Genomic DNA, 12,924 nt, shown 5'->3' with positions numbered 1-12,924 from the left:
TTTTAAATATCCGACAGTGGTGGTTTTTCGTTTTTGGTTTTCTGTTTTTTTTTCCATATATAAGGCGCACTGGATTATAAAGCGCACTGTCTATTTTGGAGAAAAATTGAGACTTTTAAGTGCGCCTAATAGTCGTGAAAATACGTTAAACAAAGTTTAAATGAAAAACCACAGTCCTACATAACCCTAAACTATGTAGATATGTTAATGACACTAACACAATGATACAAACTGCATCACACAGATAAAAACAAAAAAACGGAAACGTACTTCTCCAGAGCCGTTGCTACATCCTGTAGACCCTGAGGACCAATATTGTTTTTATCCCAGATCACTGTCCTGTTAAAATAAGTACATAGCATTACTTGAAAGAATGGGGTGAGAGCAGACAAATGTAGTATATTGTGTACGGCACCTGAGTTTAGAGTTTATCTGTAGCGCCTTTGCCAGCATTTTGGCCCCCATGTCACCCATTGCGTTGCCGCTGATGTCGAGTCTGGTGAGTGACGTGTTGCTGCCAAGCGCATTCAGAATGATAGTCAGATCGCTCTTTAGTCGGGAGTCGGCTAGAGATAAAGAGGTGAGGGGCTGGGAAGAAGCAAAAGCAGGCACTTTTAAACCATTGTCTGAAATAGTGAACACTATTGTGTTTTTATGATGTAACAAACTATTATTTTATACAACGATATTAAAGCCTCATTTGTTGAAGTGATGTGAAGGTTTAAAACTCTGGAGACTGCTTTTGTTGACACAAGAGAAGTGTAAAATTACCATTATGATGCTTTCTTTATAGAGTGTGCAGGGAGGGGGGAGTTATTTCCAGGCTGTTTGCACTGAGCCCGATATTATGCATGCAAATGTAAACAGCTACAAATCTTATTAATTGCCCAATGTTGTAAATGGGGATAAAATGAAAGAGAAAATATTTAAATTGCTGTCGTCTTAAGTGTTGCTGAATCTAAATCTGGATTGTCAGTTACACAGAGTTGGCTGGCAGGGTGGCCATGTCAGGTGGTCTGGCTGGCTTAGTTCTGCATGCTGTGTAAGAAAAAGAAAACAGCACTGCATATGACCCACTTTACCATATAGAAAGCTTCCCCGGGAGGGAGTGAATATAATTTCTCATTCATTTGCAAACTGACACCAAATGGGAAACGGAAAGCAGTTTGTCTAACTAGATCTATCTTAATAGACAATTCTAGAATAATTGTGGCCTCCACCATAGAATCAACATGTGTAGAAAAATGTTATTAAGTTAATTTCTCCCCTTATATATATTTTTTTTCAATTCCCTCCAATTATGGCAACTAGGTGATGTTGTTTATAATTTATTATTCAGGGTAACCCATCCCCAATGGTAATATGAAAACATGTAACTATTAAAAATAAGAAATGGCAATAAAGAGTGATTAAAAATGTTTTTTTCAGGACCAGCTTCATGGTAGGCAATAAAGATGTTTATCTCTTAATATAACTAGAGGTTATTGGATAATATTCAAGCATTTAAATTGTTCTAAATTGCTTTTTTTGAAAGATGGCATGCTCATAATTATTATGCTTAGTTTAGTCTGTGGAAAGTTCTTTATATAGTTCAAAGAAGGGGAAAAAAAAGTTTTTTGTTTACAGTGCCGCCCACTATGGAAGCTTCTGAAAAGCACCAAGTTAGTATAATTTGTCTTTAATTGCATGATTTGACACCAGTGGACACGAAAATGGTTCAACATTAAAAACACATACCATTGCAGTATTAAAAGAATAAGAAACAAATGTTCTATATTATGTAATGTCTGTATTTCCAATTTCCTTCTTTCTTTTGACTGAGAACACATCTTTTTTTTGTTCCTTAGCTTTAGTGTCTCATTTGTTACTTCCTCTTAATAAACGAACACACTGCACTACATGACCACCAACAAATCCTCATTTAATTTCTACAGCACAAACCTTGCCATTTCAGATGAACAGATTTCATACATCTGTGTGATATCCATTCAATGTCATTACAAACTGTGCAGGAGACAAAGTTCACTTTTATAAAAACAAGGTATCATGGGTGTAATTGATTGAGGAAATCAAGTTTTTCTTTAACTGTCAAGGCAATGAATGACTAAGACCCGGAAACAAGGAAATGATAAACTCACCGACTCCTCCTCCTGGATCATGTGAACCAGACTGTCCAATACTGGAGCAAGGTTTCTGTATCAGACAGATGAAAGAGAAGAGGAGGGGATCTTACACATACAAGAAAAGCAATCTTATGTTTTATAAGGCAATATATTGCTGGTCACATCGTCGTTTTTCATGTGGCTAGCCATATAAAGCTCAAGGTTGCGGTCATACTTTGACTTGATGTTGTTGAAGTTCTTTCCTAGAGACAAGTGTCTTATTGATCGGTTTTTAGCCAACCAAATCAGCAGTGTCGACAAATCAGAGTCCAGGCCTACAGAAGACAGAAAAAACATGTTAGAAAAAAATACTCTTAAAAAAACATTCAAAAGTAAAAATAAGCTTCACCATTGTCAGAGATATCCAGAGTAGCAATGTTTGGGATCTCAGCGATACAACCTTCGAGTATCTGGGACCCTCCAGAGCGTAACTGTTGGAAAATAGCACAAAGTCAAACAACAACGTATACCCAACTATTGTAAAAGCTCATCTCTAAATACAAAACCACTGGGCACGATGGGCTTCGACACATTCTGACAAGAGACACTCAAATGTTGAAATAATAGTACAGTGTGGCAAAGTAGACGCAGAAACGTGTCAAGTGACATGAAGCATAAACGTGAATCTGAAAAATATTCTCACTGTTAACATGGAATGACCAATATATCATGGATGATAGGAACATATTCATTTTCCCAAACGCTTATCCTCACAATGTTCGCAGAGGGTGCTGGAGCCTATCCCAGCTCACTATGGACACCAGGCAGGGGACACCCTGAATTGGTGGCCAACCATTTGCAGGGCACAAGGAGATGGACAAACAACCATTCGCGCTGACACTCAAAACTATGGGCAATATAGAATGGATAGTAGCATAAGATATTGAAAAAATATATTCATTAGGTAATTCATGTGTTATACAGTTACCCAGCCACAACATTTACTGTATAAACTAATGATTTTCATTAATATTTTGTAAATATCATGCTGTGGTAAACATTCTGCTTTTAAAAGCTTTGTGCTAAATGTTATCCACCCAGAAACTGCATTCATAAACACACATTAAATAAATAATGTAAAAAAATCTTTAAAGGCAGATTTAGTTATATACTCAGAGTGAATATTATGATATATACAAGTGTACCAAATGTTGTGGCCTGTAAGTGTACAAGATGGGCATAATAAAATATGAAAAAAAGTGGTATGGATAATGAAGCAAGACAATTTAATTCATACAACGCAACACATTTATGGAGGATTTTATTTAAAAAGATGAGGCTGAGCATTATTTAGGCACACAAAACCAACAGCAGATGTGCAAATAAAATTGAAGAATGATGAGGAGTTAATTAGTAAGCGGTAGCCATTTGGTACTTACACAATGGCCAAGCTTAAAGACGCATTAAAGGAAGAGAGCAGTGTGTCAGAGAGAAGCCAAGAATTAGTCAAAACAAAGCACACATATGCTTAATAACCGTATAGTAGTTGCACCAAACTCTTAGACCCTGACAGCACATTTGCATCTTGTGTAAGAGTCAGCCCACTCAGAGCAGTGCATTTAGCAAAGGGCTTATTAGGTCATCAAATAATGGCAGGAAAGCCTCATGTAATTGCCTCAGCTTCAATGTTGGAAGAAGTCCACCGGTGAGTTCATTACGTAGTTATTTTGGTATATATTAATTGCTGGAAGCTTTTCTTTTCTTTTAATAATGGTTAAAAATAAAAAATAAAAAAGGAAAAGCGGAAAAACTCAAGAGGATAACCACGCCACAGCCAATCCACAACCACTACAACTACAAGCCTCTAGTCTGCTTTCTGTGTGCCAAGTATTTCACGATAAAGCCTCTTAATTATACTCTCATTGGCACGTCACTATTCTATCAAATGGGCTAAGAGTGGCTCCTAAAAAACTGCAGCCAGGGAGAATCAGAGCATAACGGTGATATGTGACACATATTCAACAAATTGAAAAAAGCTCTTTACTAAATGATTCACTTAGTCCATTTTCAAAGCAGTGAGATTTCAACCTTAAAAAGGACAAAATAGGTCACTTAACAAGTTGGATTAGAAATAAGGATGTACACCTGGTGACCAATATTTTATAAATGTAAAACATAAGAAAGCAATGTTTTTGATTGTATTTTACGCCCAGAAAAAATTGCACACAGACCCATATCGTAGGTACTAAGAAATGTACATGCAGTACAGTGTTCCCTCGGTTATCGCGGTTAATGGGGACCGGGACCACCCGCGATAAGTGAATTTCCGCGAAGTAGGGATGCCCCTTTAAAAATGCTTAATGTGAATTTAATTAAAAAAAAAAAAAAATATATATATATATATATATATATATATATATATATATATATATATATATATATATATATATATATATATATATATATATATATATATATATCTATATCTATATCTATATCTATATCTATATCTATATCTATATCTATATCTATATCTATATCTATATATATATATATATATATATATATATATATATATATATATATATATATATAAATTTTTTTGTACCCCCTGTAAACAGTACACCATATAGAATACGGGTAGAGGGAGTGAAATGCATGTTATAACAAAAACAACTGTAAAATATGTTGTCTCAATGTAATATTTGTATTTTTTTTCCCCAAAAAAAAAAAACACGCGAATGCGCGGTGGCTGAACCGCGAAGTAGCGAGGGAACACTGTATATGCAAAATTAAAAATAAAGCAATACTACAGTATGTGGGACCTATAAAATGCATTGTATAAATATGAATGATGAGTATAGACATCTCACCTCACAACAGCTGAGATCCAGAGAGACATTTTTCACATTTGGGTTACTAGCCAGTCCAAGCAGGAGAGCTCTGTAATATCAAAGTGGATGGAAACGAAATGTAATCATTCATTCATTCATTTTTTTGTTCCGTTCATTCTTTAACGATATAAAGAATTGATGAATTAATAATGATTTGTTGTTGTTGTGCTTCACTCACTTAAGGACATCTGGCGCCAGCTTTGTTCCTGACACGTTGATGGAGCTGAGAGACATTGCGCTGCTGAAAAAGTGTTTGAATGATGGGGGTACCTCTTTGCCTTTCCTATGGAAAAATACAACAAATAAAATTTGACGCCACCTTTTATAATACCACAAATATTTCCATTTTCTTCTCTCGCTACACAGTCCATTTTTCTTTTTAAATTTTAATAGCACTAATTTGAGCTGAAACTGATTTTCATTTTAAAAATTCAGTTACACTGCCCACTGGCTTTTGCCTTTTTTTATAAGATTCATTCAATGTTTGTTCCTATTCTGCTCAACCCATTCTCAGGTGTATTCTTTAGTCGGCACAGACAAGAAACCATCATTGTCGGAAACAGTGCTCCTTAATAAAATAAAAATAATAATAATAACCCATAAGTTCAATAAATTATTTTTTTTAATTAAAGGAACCACTGTATATTGAACATTAAAACACCACAGCAGGTGCCTTACCTGTGGGGAAAGACACTCTTTGAAACGTTGAGGACAGACAGATGCTGGGTTGATCCTCGTAAGAGAGCAGAACAAACCTGGAAAATGCAATAAACTCATGAAATGTATTCCCGTTTCTTTTTCCTTATACATTTGTATGTTTTGCAGTATGCTAGCTGCCTCTTTTTTTACTGAAACATACAAAACATTTCATATGAATAGGTAGTATGTACATAATTCAACAGCAGGAAAAAAGTATCTTCAGATTTTTCACTTGATTAAAAATATGGTGATTTATTTTATCACTCACTACACTAACAAAATGTGATGTCCGTCATGGTCCACCAAAATTGTAGTTGATAAAAAAAAGAAGAACTGCAGACCCATATTGCCAAAGAGCATATTCTCCTACGTATTATGACAAAAATACTTTTTCAAAGAAGCTACAACATATTGTTGCTTCATGGGCGGGATAAATATCCTCTTCAACTGACTGACAGCTGTCAATATCTCAGAGAAATCAATAAGCCGTTCCCACTTGCAGACATGACGCAGTACCTGATTCTACTACACATACACTAAAATTCAAAATGTGCTATAGTTTAAGTACACACTGTTGGAATACTTCTTTAAAGAACAAATGCCAGTTCTTCTTGGATAACAACGTACCTGATCCAGTGAGCAGTCCGTGTTGGAAAGATCAAGGGTTACCAGTCGGTTCGGCTGGCTGAGAAAATTGTAGAAATGCTGAAAAGAAAGAATTAAAACCATAAGCGAAAATTGAGCAAAAGTGATTTGCTTAAAATTTCATCTGTGAGGCTCACATCTAACCAAAATGTAGCATTTACTTATCATTAAGAGCACATGCTTTTTCTCAAAAGATGAATCAGATTAGACCCACCTTATCTATAGAGTACAGATGATCATAACAGCTTTGTAAACAATTGAAATGTTGACTATATACACAAAATCTATAAACATAAGAAAAGTATTTGTATATTTGATTTTGTTATGGTTTTGATTGATTAAAAGAGAAAGATTGCTATGACATTTTTTGTCAAGTAGATGGGCTTCCTGGATGTACTGTAATATGTGGTTCTATATATGCACCTGCATATCATCTCCTCTGAGGATGTTCCCTGAGAGGTCCATATGGACCAGGCTGCTGGGGATTGAAGGGTTGGCACTCAGTGACTGACAAAAACTGTTCACCCCTGAAATGCACACACATACACATACAAAATAAAGCCAACGCCAAAGCAATGTCAGCATTTTCCCGATCTGCACTTGTGTTTTTACAGCATAATAATGGGAATTATTTGTAAATAAAACACAGACAACGAGAATTAAGCATGGATCTGTCTCAATTATGTGGTTGAAATGGCGTGCATTTGCAATGATAAAACATTTGATTCTAAGTCGAGTTCAGAAATCATTGTGAGTCACAGATCTCTCATCCGTTTTACTGTATTTCTGATGGTTACGATGGAATTTCATGCATCAATAAAAGTCTTTACATGATCGACTTTTGGTTGTGCACGACATTGACGTATGACGTGTAGAATTGCTGTCATGACAACGGCATGACTCACATAGTATTGAATCTGATTCTTTTGATTGATTTTGATAGATAAGAAGTTTGCAATACAAAAATAACATCAGCACGCCTGATCATTTAATGTGGTGAAAAATGATCTTTAATAATATGTTTTCAAAATTATGACTCTCTCATCAGTTATACTGAGAGCCTGAAAGGTAATCATGTTCGAGAGATAAGTAAAAGGATAAAAATAAAAGATACCGTTTCCAGGCTCAAATTCCGGGACTTCAACATTTTCAACTTTTGCAGGAAACTCATTTAATCAAACAATAGAGTAGCATGAATCTAAAACGGGACAGCTCTTCATACAATAGGATTTATTTAGATTTTGCCGGATATCAAACAATGAATTTTACAGTGGATTAGATGCAAATGACTTCCCTGCATCGGTAGCACTGCCTTTCACTAAGCCCTATGCTTTGAATCAGGGCTTGAATGTTGTGTTTACTACAGCGTATTCCTAACTGCCCTTACTGTTCAAATACAATAATAATATAAGCTTTTTATCAATGTTTATCTCTGTATTTATTTCTTATTTTTGTTCTTATCTTCGTCTCATCTTTTATGTAATGTTGATCACTTTGAATTACATTTGATTTAATTGATCTATACAAATAAATGCATACAAAATACAATTCACTCTCATCATCACTTGCACAAATATCCTACAAAAAGTCAAATGTATTGCAAAAAAAAACAACCTGTACTGCATTGGAGTCTGCAATAGTGTGGCACTCAGCTTTTTATACCCTTCATAAATATTGAATTCTTTTTTGTTGGTCACAATGTACTAAAAAACAGTGCATCCAGATTGATACAAGTTGTAATGCACATGTAAATGAATGGATTTTGGGTAAAAAATAACTAAATCTTGAGGAACACTAAGAAGTTAAAAACACAAGTGGGAACGTTTGATTTAGTTTTGAGCATAGGGTCATTCGGGAGTTGGGATTTATACTGTAGCCTTGAGCTACAGTAGCTAAGCAGGGCTCAGTTAAAGCAATGCTCCACTGTGGAAAGTGATAGTTCAATTGCCCGAGGCTTAAGCTGTTTACAGTGCATCCCTGTAGACTTTGTCTAGTATTATACCGATTATTTGGATGGCAAACTAAGATTTTTTTTCGTTCTCCAAGACATTATTGACGACACCTGCAAATAATTCTGAAATCATATCTAGAATCCTGAAAGAGTTTGTGTGTTTGGGACATTTTTGTTACATGTTGTCATCCAAGGACAAAAACTTGATGAGTGCATGTTTTGTCTTTATTTTATTCAGCATGTTCAAATATTCACTTAGATGAACATTGTTGAACTCTGCGTTCATTCATTTTCTCAACTGCTTATCCACACAATGGTCATGGGGGATGCTGGGACCTATTCCCACCTGAATTGGTGGCCAGCCAATTACAAGGCACAAGGAGACGGACAACCATTCACGATCTCACACATACCTAGGGACAATTTAGAATGTTCAAACAGCCTAACCTACATCTTTTTGGAATGTTGGAGGAAACTGGAGTATCAGGAGAAAAAACACGCAAGCCCGGGAGAACATGAAAACTCCATACAGGGAAGACCGACCTGGGATTGAACCCTCAACCCCAGAGCTGTGAGGCCAGTGCACATAAGAACATAAGAGACAAGAACAATAAATACCTTTGGGTGACAATGATGTTTTGGAGAAGTTGACATGCTTGAGCCCAATACGGAGTTTACAGAACTGAGCACCAAGGGAGGAAATACCTGCAAAAACAAGGAACAAAATTGCACATGATACACAGACCTTTAGTCCCCCCCACAATTTCAATTTTCAATCCTGATCTGTTCTTTTGGGTGAGCCCGTAAAACCAATCATTTTTTTTAATTGTTAATTTTAAAATCCATATTTTATGAATAAGTCAGCAGCTTTCACATAAATTAAAACTATTTAATTTTTAAAAAGAAAGTGCCACAGCACTTCCCTTAATTATGTATTTTTTGAAATATCCAAATGCAAAAATGACTTAAAACATTCACAGAGCTAGTCATTAAATATTTTATGGTGCATATTCAATAGTTAATACGAAAACATTTACAGCACTGTCATTCTTAATGCTTTGTAATTTAATAACAAGTTTATTCTAAAGTCTTTAAAGATAGATTTGAATGTAATGTTTAAAAATGATACCTCTGTCCTCCAGTGGGTTGTTGGCGAGATTGATGGTGGTAAGTCCTGAGTTGTGGTTGTGTGAAAGGGCAGAAGCAAGTTTCTGTGCAAAATCACTGATATAGAGACCAAAAAGCATTGTAAATACATTGAAAAACACATGCTAGGCTTTGGCAAAATAAGCCTGCATTGAATATGACAATTGTACGAAAGCAATGATCACAGTAAAATATAAAAACATACAATTCTGAAAACAAGGGATATTTCAACTGCACTTTTATGAAAAAAATAACTATACACCTGACCCTGAACATGTATAAAGAGATTAACTGCCTTCAGATAACTGACACATGAAGATCCCCAGGCAATTCAAATGATTTCTGAGAAACAGCTAGACACGTGCATCGTATTGAGTGTTGGTCTTCGCTTTTCAATATTTCTGGGGATACTTTGTACAAGTGTACATTTGTTCGGCTTCATTTCCATCCTTTAAAATAGAATAACTTATGTGAGTTGCAAGGTATCACAACCTCTGTTTTGGTTTATAGAAAAGGTGTTTGATGAAGTCAAACAAAACCTTGGCTTGTGTACTAATACCCTTGTACTTAGTTGATTAATTCATCAAGTAAGAAGAGAGCCCCAAGACATTTGTGCATTCATTTGACATTTTACTCACGTTTTGAGTCCTGCGCCATCAAGCACCAACTCCTCAAGTCGACTAGATCGAGACACCACTCTGAGGATCTGCTCACAAACATCTGTAGACTTATAAAAAAACACCCACGAGTTAAATTCATGAGATGAGAAAAGAATAAAAGGCAGCAAAATGCATTTTTGGAACTTGCATTTGATGAATATACTTTAACTATTAAAAAAAAATCACAAGGCAACACAACAAGACTTGCTTCTCAACTGGATCAGTTTCAAGGCTATCATCCACAGGTAATTACAAATGCTAAAATGCAATTAACCAGCATATCAGAGATCAGAAACAGAAAGAGCAACAAGAAGTACTTTGGGGGCACATGCTTCCCTTTTAAAGGTTCTTTACTTACAATTAATTTAAAACAGGGTAATTTGATTTCTGGTACTTTGCATTTGTTAATGTGTGACATAAAAAAATGTTGGAAAGACACAGATTAGTAAACATTTCAGCAGGACAAATTTGTCTGCCTGTGGTTGTACTGCCACAGGAGACACACATGTGGGAGCTAAAGCATGCAATTTAGGCAGAATAAAAAATTCAACAGTTAGAAGTCCAAACCCCGCCTAAAGGTTCCCTGACCCAGTTCACTATATGGTTCCTCTCTCTCGCTAATGTGGTCTAACGTTTTAACAGCAAGTCACTAATAATCTGCACCAACAGAACCATTTTCCATCGGAATACCAGAATTTAACTGAACCATTATGCTATTTGTTTTTCTTGGTAATTGCCAGTCGGGACAGGTTCTCTGGGCCAAAAGCCCAAAACATTGGCGACATTGTCCACCACGCGGTGAAAGAAAGTGGAGAAGAGGGCAGAGAAGCAGTTGAGCGATAGAAAGATTGTGAGAGGGAAGAAAGACCTTATTGTTCCCATGTTCACGCCATTGAACCATGAATTACAGAAAAGAATTATGGGTAAAAGAGAGCAGCAAGCAATACCTGACAAGTTAATAGTATCAACTAACAAAGAATAAAATTGTTTAATTTTTTTTTTAAATACAACAATGTAGTCTACTTATGCAGTTAACAAAAAGCCATTGAATAACTTTCAGCTTTGAAAATTGACAAATTACTCCCATATTACAATAATATCATACAGCATGTACATTCAGTACATTGTACGCATGATGAAAGTAACAAAAAAGTTGTGATTTACAGACAATTCTTCTTAAACAACACGCCTAATGTTGCATGTTGTGCTTATATTTGCGTGAATAAAGCAGTGCTCCACTGAAAGTTAACGTTTGCATGCGACTAGATTTACCAGGAAATTAGTTTTGCTGTTGAGACATTTGCTTTTTACCCTGAAATCGCTTCTCTGATCTCTCTTCTCTGCTACCTCTTGAATTATTTCATCATCTGGCTCTGTGTGTGCCTCCCCATTGAAATCCAAACTGACCTACATATTTATACCGTTAGTGTTGATTTGCTTTATTTGTCCCCTATTCCTTTTCTTTTTTGTTTTTTTACACATTTGTGACTGGGAATGTAACATCAATTTTCATAAAACATTTTTAGTTATGATGTCTTATCTTCCATATCCCTTAAATGTACTCATTTAACAAAATGTGTACTTCTTGAGGTGATACGAGATGCAAAAACAAGACACTGGTTTCAAAGAAACAAAATCTGCCTAAACTATTGATAGTTGGTAAATGCTATGTCTTCCCAAAAACTGTACACTAAAGTAATTGAATGAACTGCTGAAGCTTTTTTCAGTGCTTTTAGTGACTGTTTAATACTCACTAATCCAGGATAGAAAAGGCACACGTTAAAGACTTGAGCCGCTGTGAACATTCAAGCCTAAATATGCACATGGCATGATGGTGAGGAAAGGGATTAAACGCAACACAAAAGGAGCTGGTGATGACGGCGGCAGGAGATAATTATTTGGACTGAGAAAGCCAAGTGTAGTAACGGGTGAGACGGCATGAAGCCTGAAGAAAGGACAGCTGGTAATGGAGACCTGCAGGGGGGCATGGTGCCCCTTTGTCTTATTTAGGTTTTGGACTCTTATCACATGCCAACATTTGACTGATCCACTTTCAAATGGAATGAGAGGGACAATGTGAGAGACAATAGCCACAATAAAAACACACTTGGTATAAACACGGATGGTTCAAAGAGAGAAAATTTGAAACTCAACCATAAAGCCAACAAAAAATAAAATACATTTTCGAGTAAACGATTATACATTTAAAAAGTATTAGTATATAATAGGGCAAACATGACCTCCTACCCACAGCTGATAATGATTTTGTCTGAGCTCAGACTGAACAAACAGCAGTGACATAGCAGTAACCTTCTAAGATAGTTCAATTTTATAAATAGCCCTGTCAACCACAAAACAGTTCCATGAAGAGTAAGAATGATGTGGAAATTATAAATGTTTAAAACAAAGGTTTGCTACGAGTGTCAGGAAAAATTGAAAGCAACTGAGACCACACGTTTGCGAGTAATGTCTCGATAGATTAACTGGGGTATGATTAAATCTGGTGAGCTGGCGGCAGCCATAATACAGCTGAAATATGCAACGGGGAACTAGAAGGGGGAGAGAGTAAAGTGGTAATAAAATGGAGCAATTTAACATGTAAAATGACCTAAAACCACATGCTGCTATATCAGCAACTAAAATGCACATCAGGGAGGATATGCAAGAATATAGTCGAGATCCCCTTTAACTGGCAACTGAGAATAGTGACAAACAAAAGGAGAAAATCCAATGGACCACATGATTGGTGACTATTTGCGGACATAATGGAGAGAGACCTAATTTACAGTCACCGTTACAAAAATGGCAAAAATTGTTGTTTAGAGAAC

General features: G+C 35.8%; 1 protein-coding gene across 2 annotated transcripts in view; it reads right to left on the bottom strand.

Annotated features, from left to right (window-relative positions):
• The window catches only part of LOC144199177 (F-actin-uncapping protein LRRC16A-like), a 43,630-nt gene that overhangs the window by 12,688 nt on the left and 18,018 nt on the right, over nt 1-12,924 (bottom strand). For both annotated transcript variants that reach the window (XM_077720636.1, XM_077720637.1), the window contains exons 10-22: nt 10,076-10,164; nt 9,421-9,515; nt 8,910-8,996; nt 6,764-6,867; nt 6,323-6,400; nt 5,675-5,751; nt 5,175-5,279; nt 4,976-5,045; nt 2,512-2,593; nt 2,338-2,437; nt 2,139-2,193; nt 416-588; nt 271-339 (exon numbers count right to left, since the gene is read on the bottom strand). In XM_077720636.1, the coding sequence (XP_077576762.1) occupies nt 271-339; nt 416-588; nt 2,139-2,193; nt 2,338-2,437; nt 2,512-2,593; nt 4,976-5,045; nt 5,175-5,279; nt 5,675-5,751; nt 6,323-6,400; nt 6,764-6,867; nt 8,910-8,996; nt 9,421-9,515; nt 10,076-10,164 (1,184 nt within the window). The remainder of the gene's footprint in view (nt 1-270; nt 340-415; nt 589-2,138; nt 2,194-2,337; nt 2,438-2,511; nt 2,594-4,975; nt 5,046-5,174; nt 5,280-5,674; nt 5,752-6,322; nt 6,401-6,763; nt 6,868-8,909; nt 8,997-9,420; nt 9,516-10,075; nt 10,165-12,924) is intronic.

Source organism: Stigmatopora nigra, chromosome 7 (assembly GCF_051989575.1).
Source record: "Stigmatopora nigra isolate UIUO_SnigA chromosome 7, RoL_Snig_1.1, whole genome shotgun sequence".
Classification (NCBI taxonomy): domain Eukaryota; kingdom Metazoa; phylum Chordata; class Actinopteri; order Syngnathiformes; family Syngnathidae; genus Stigmatopora; species Stigmatopora nigra.
The sequence above is the reverse complement of the archived record's forward strand: the minus strand, read 5'-3'. Positions and strand labels throughout refer to the sequence as shown.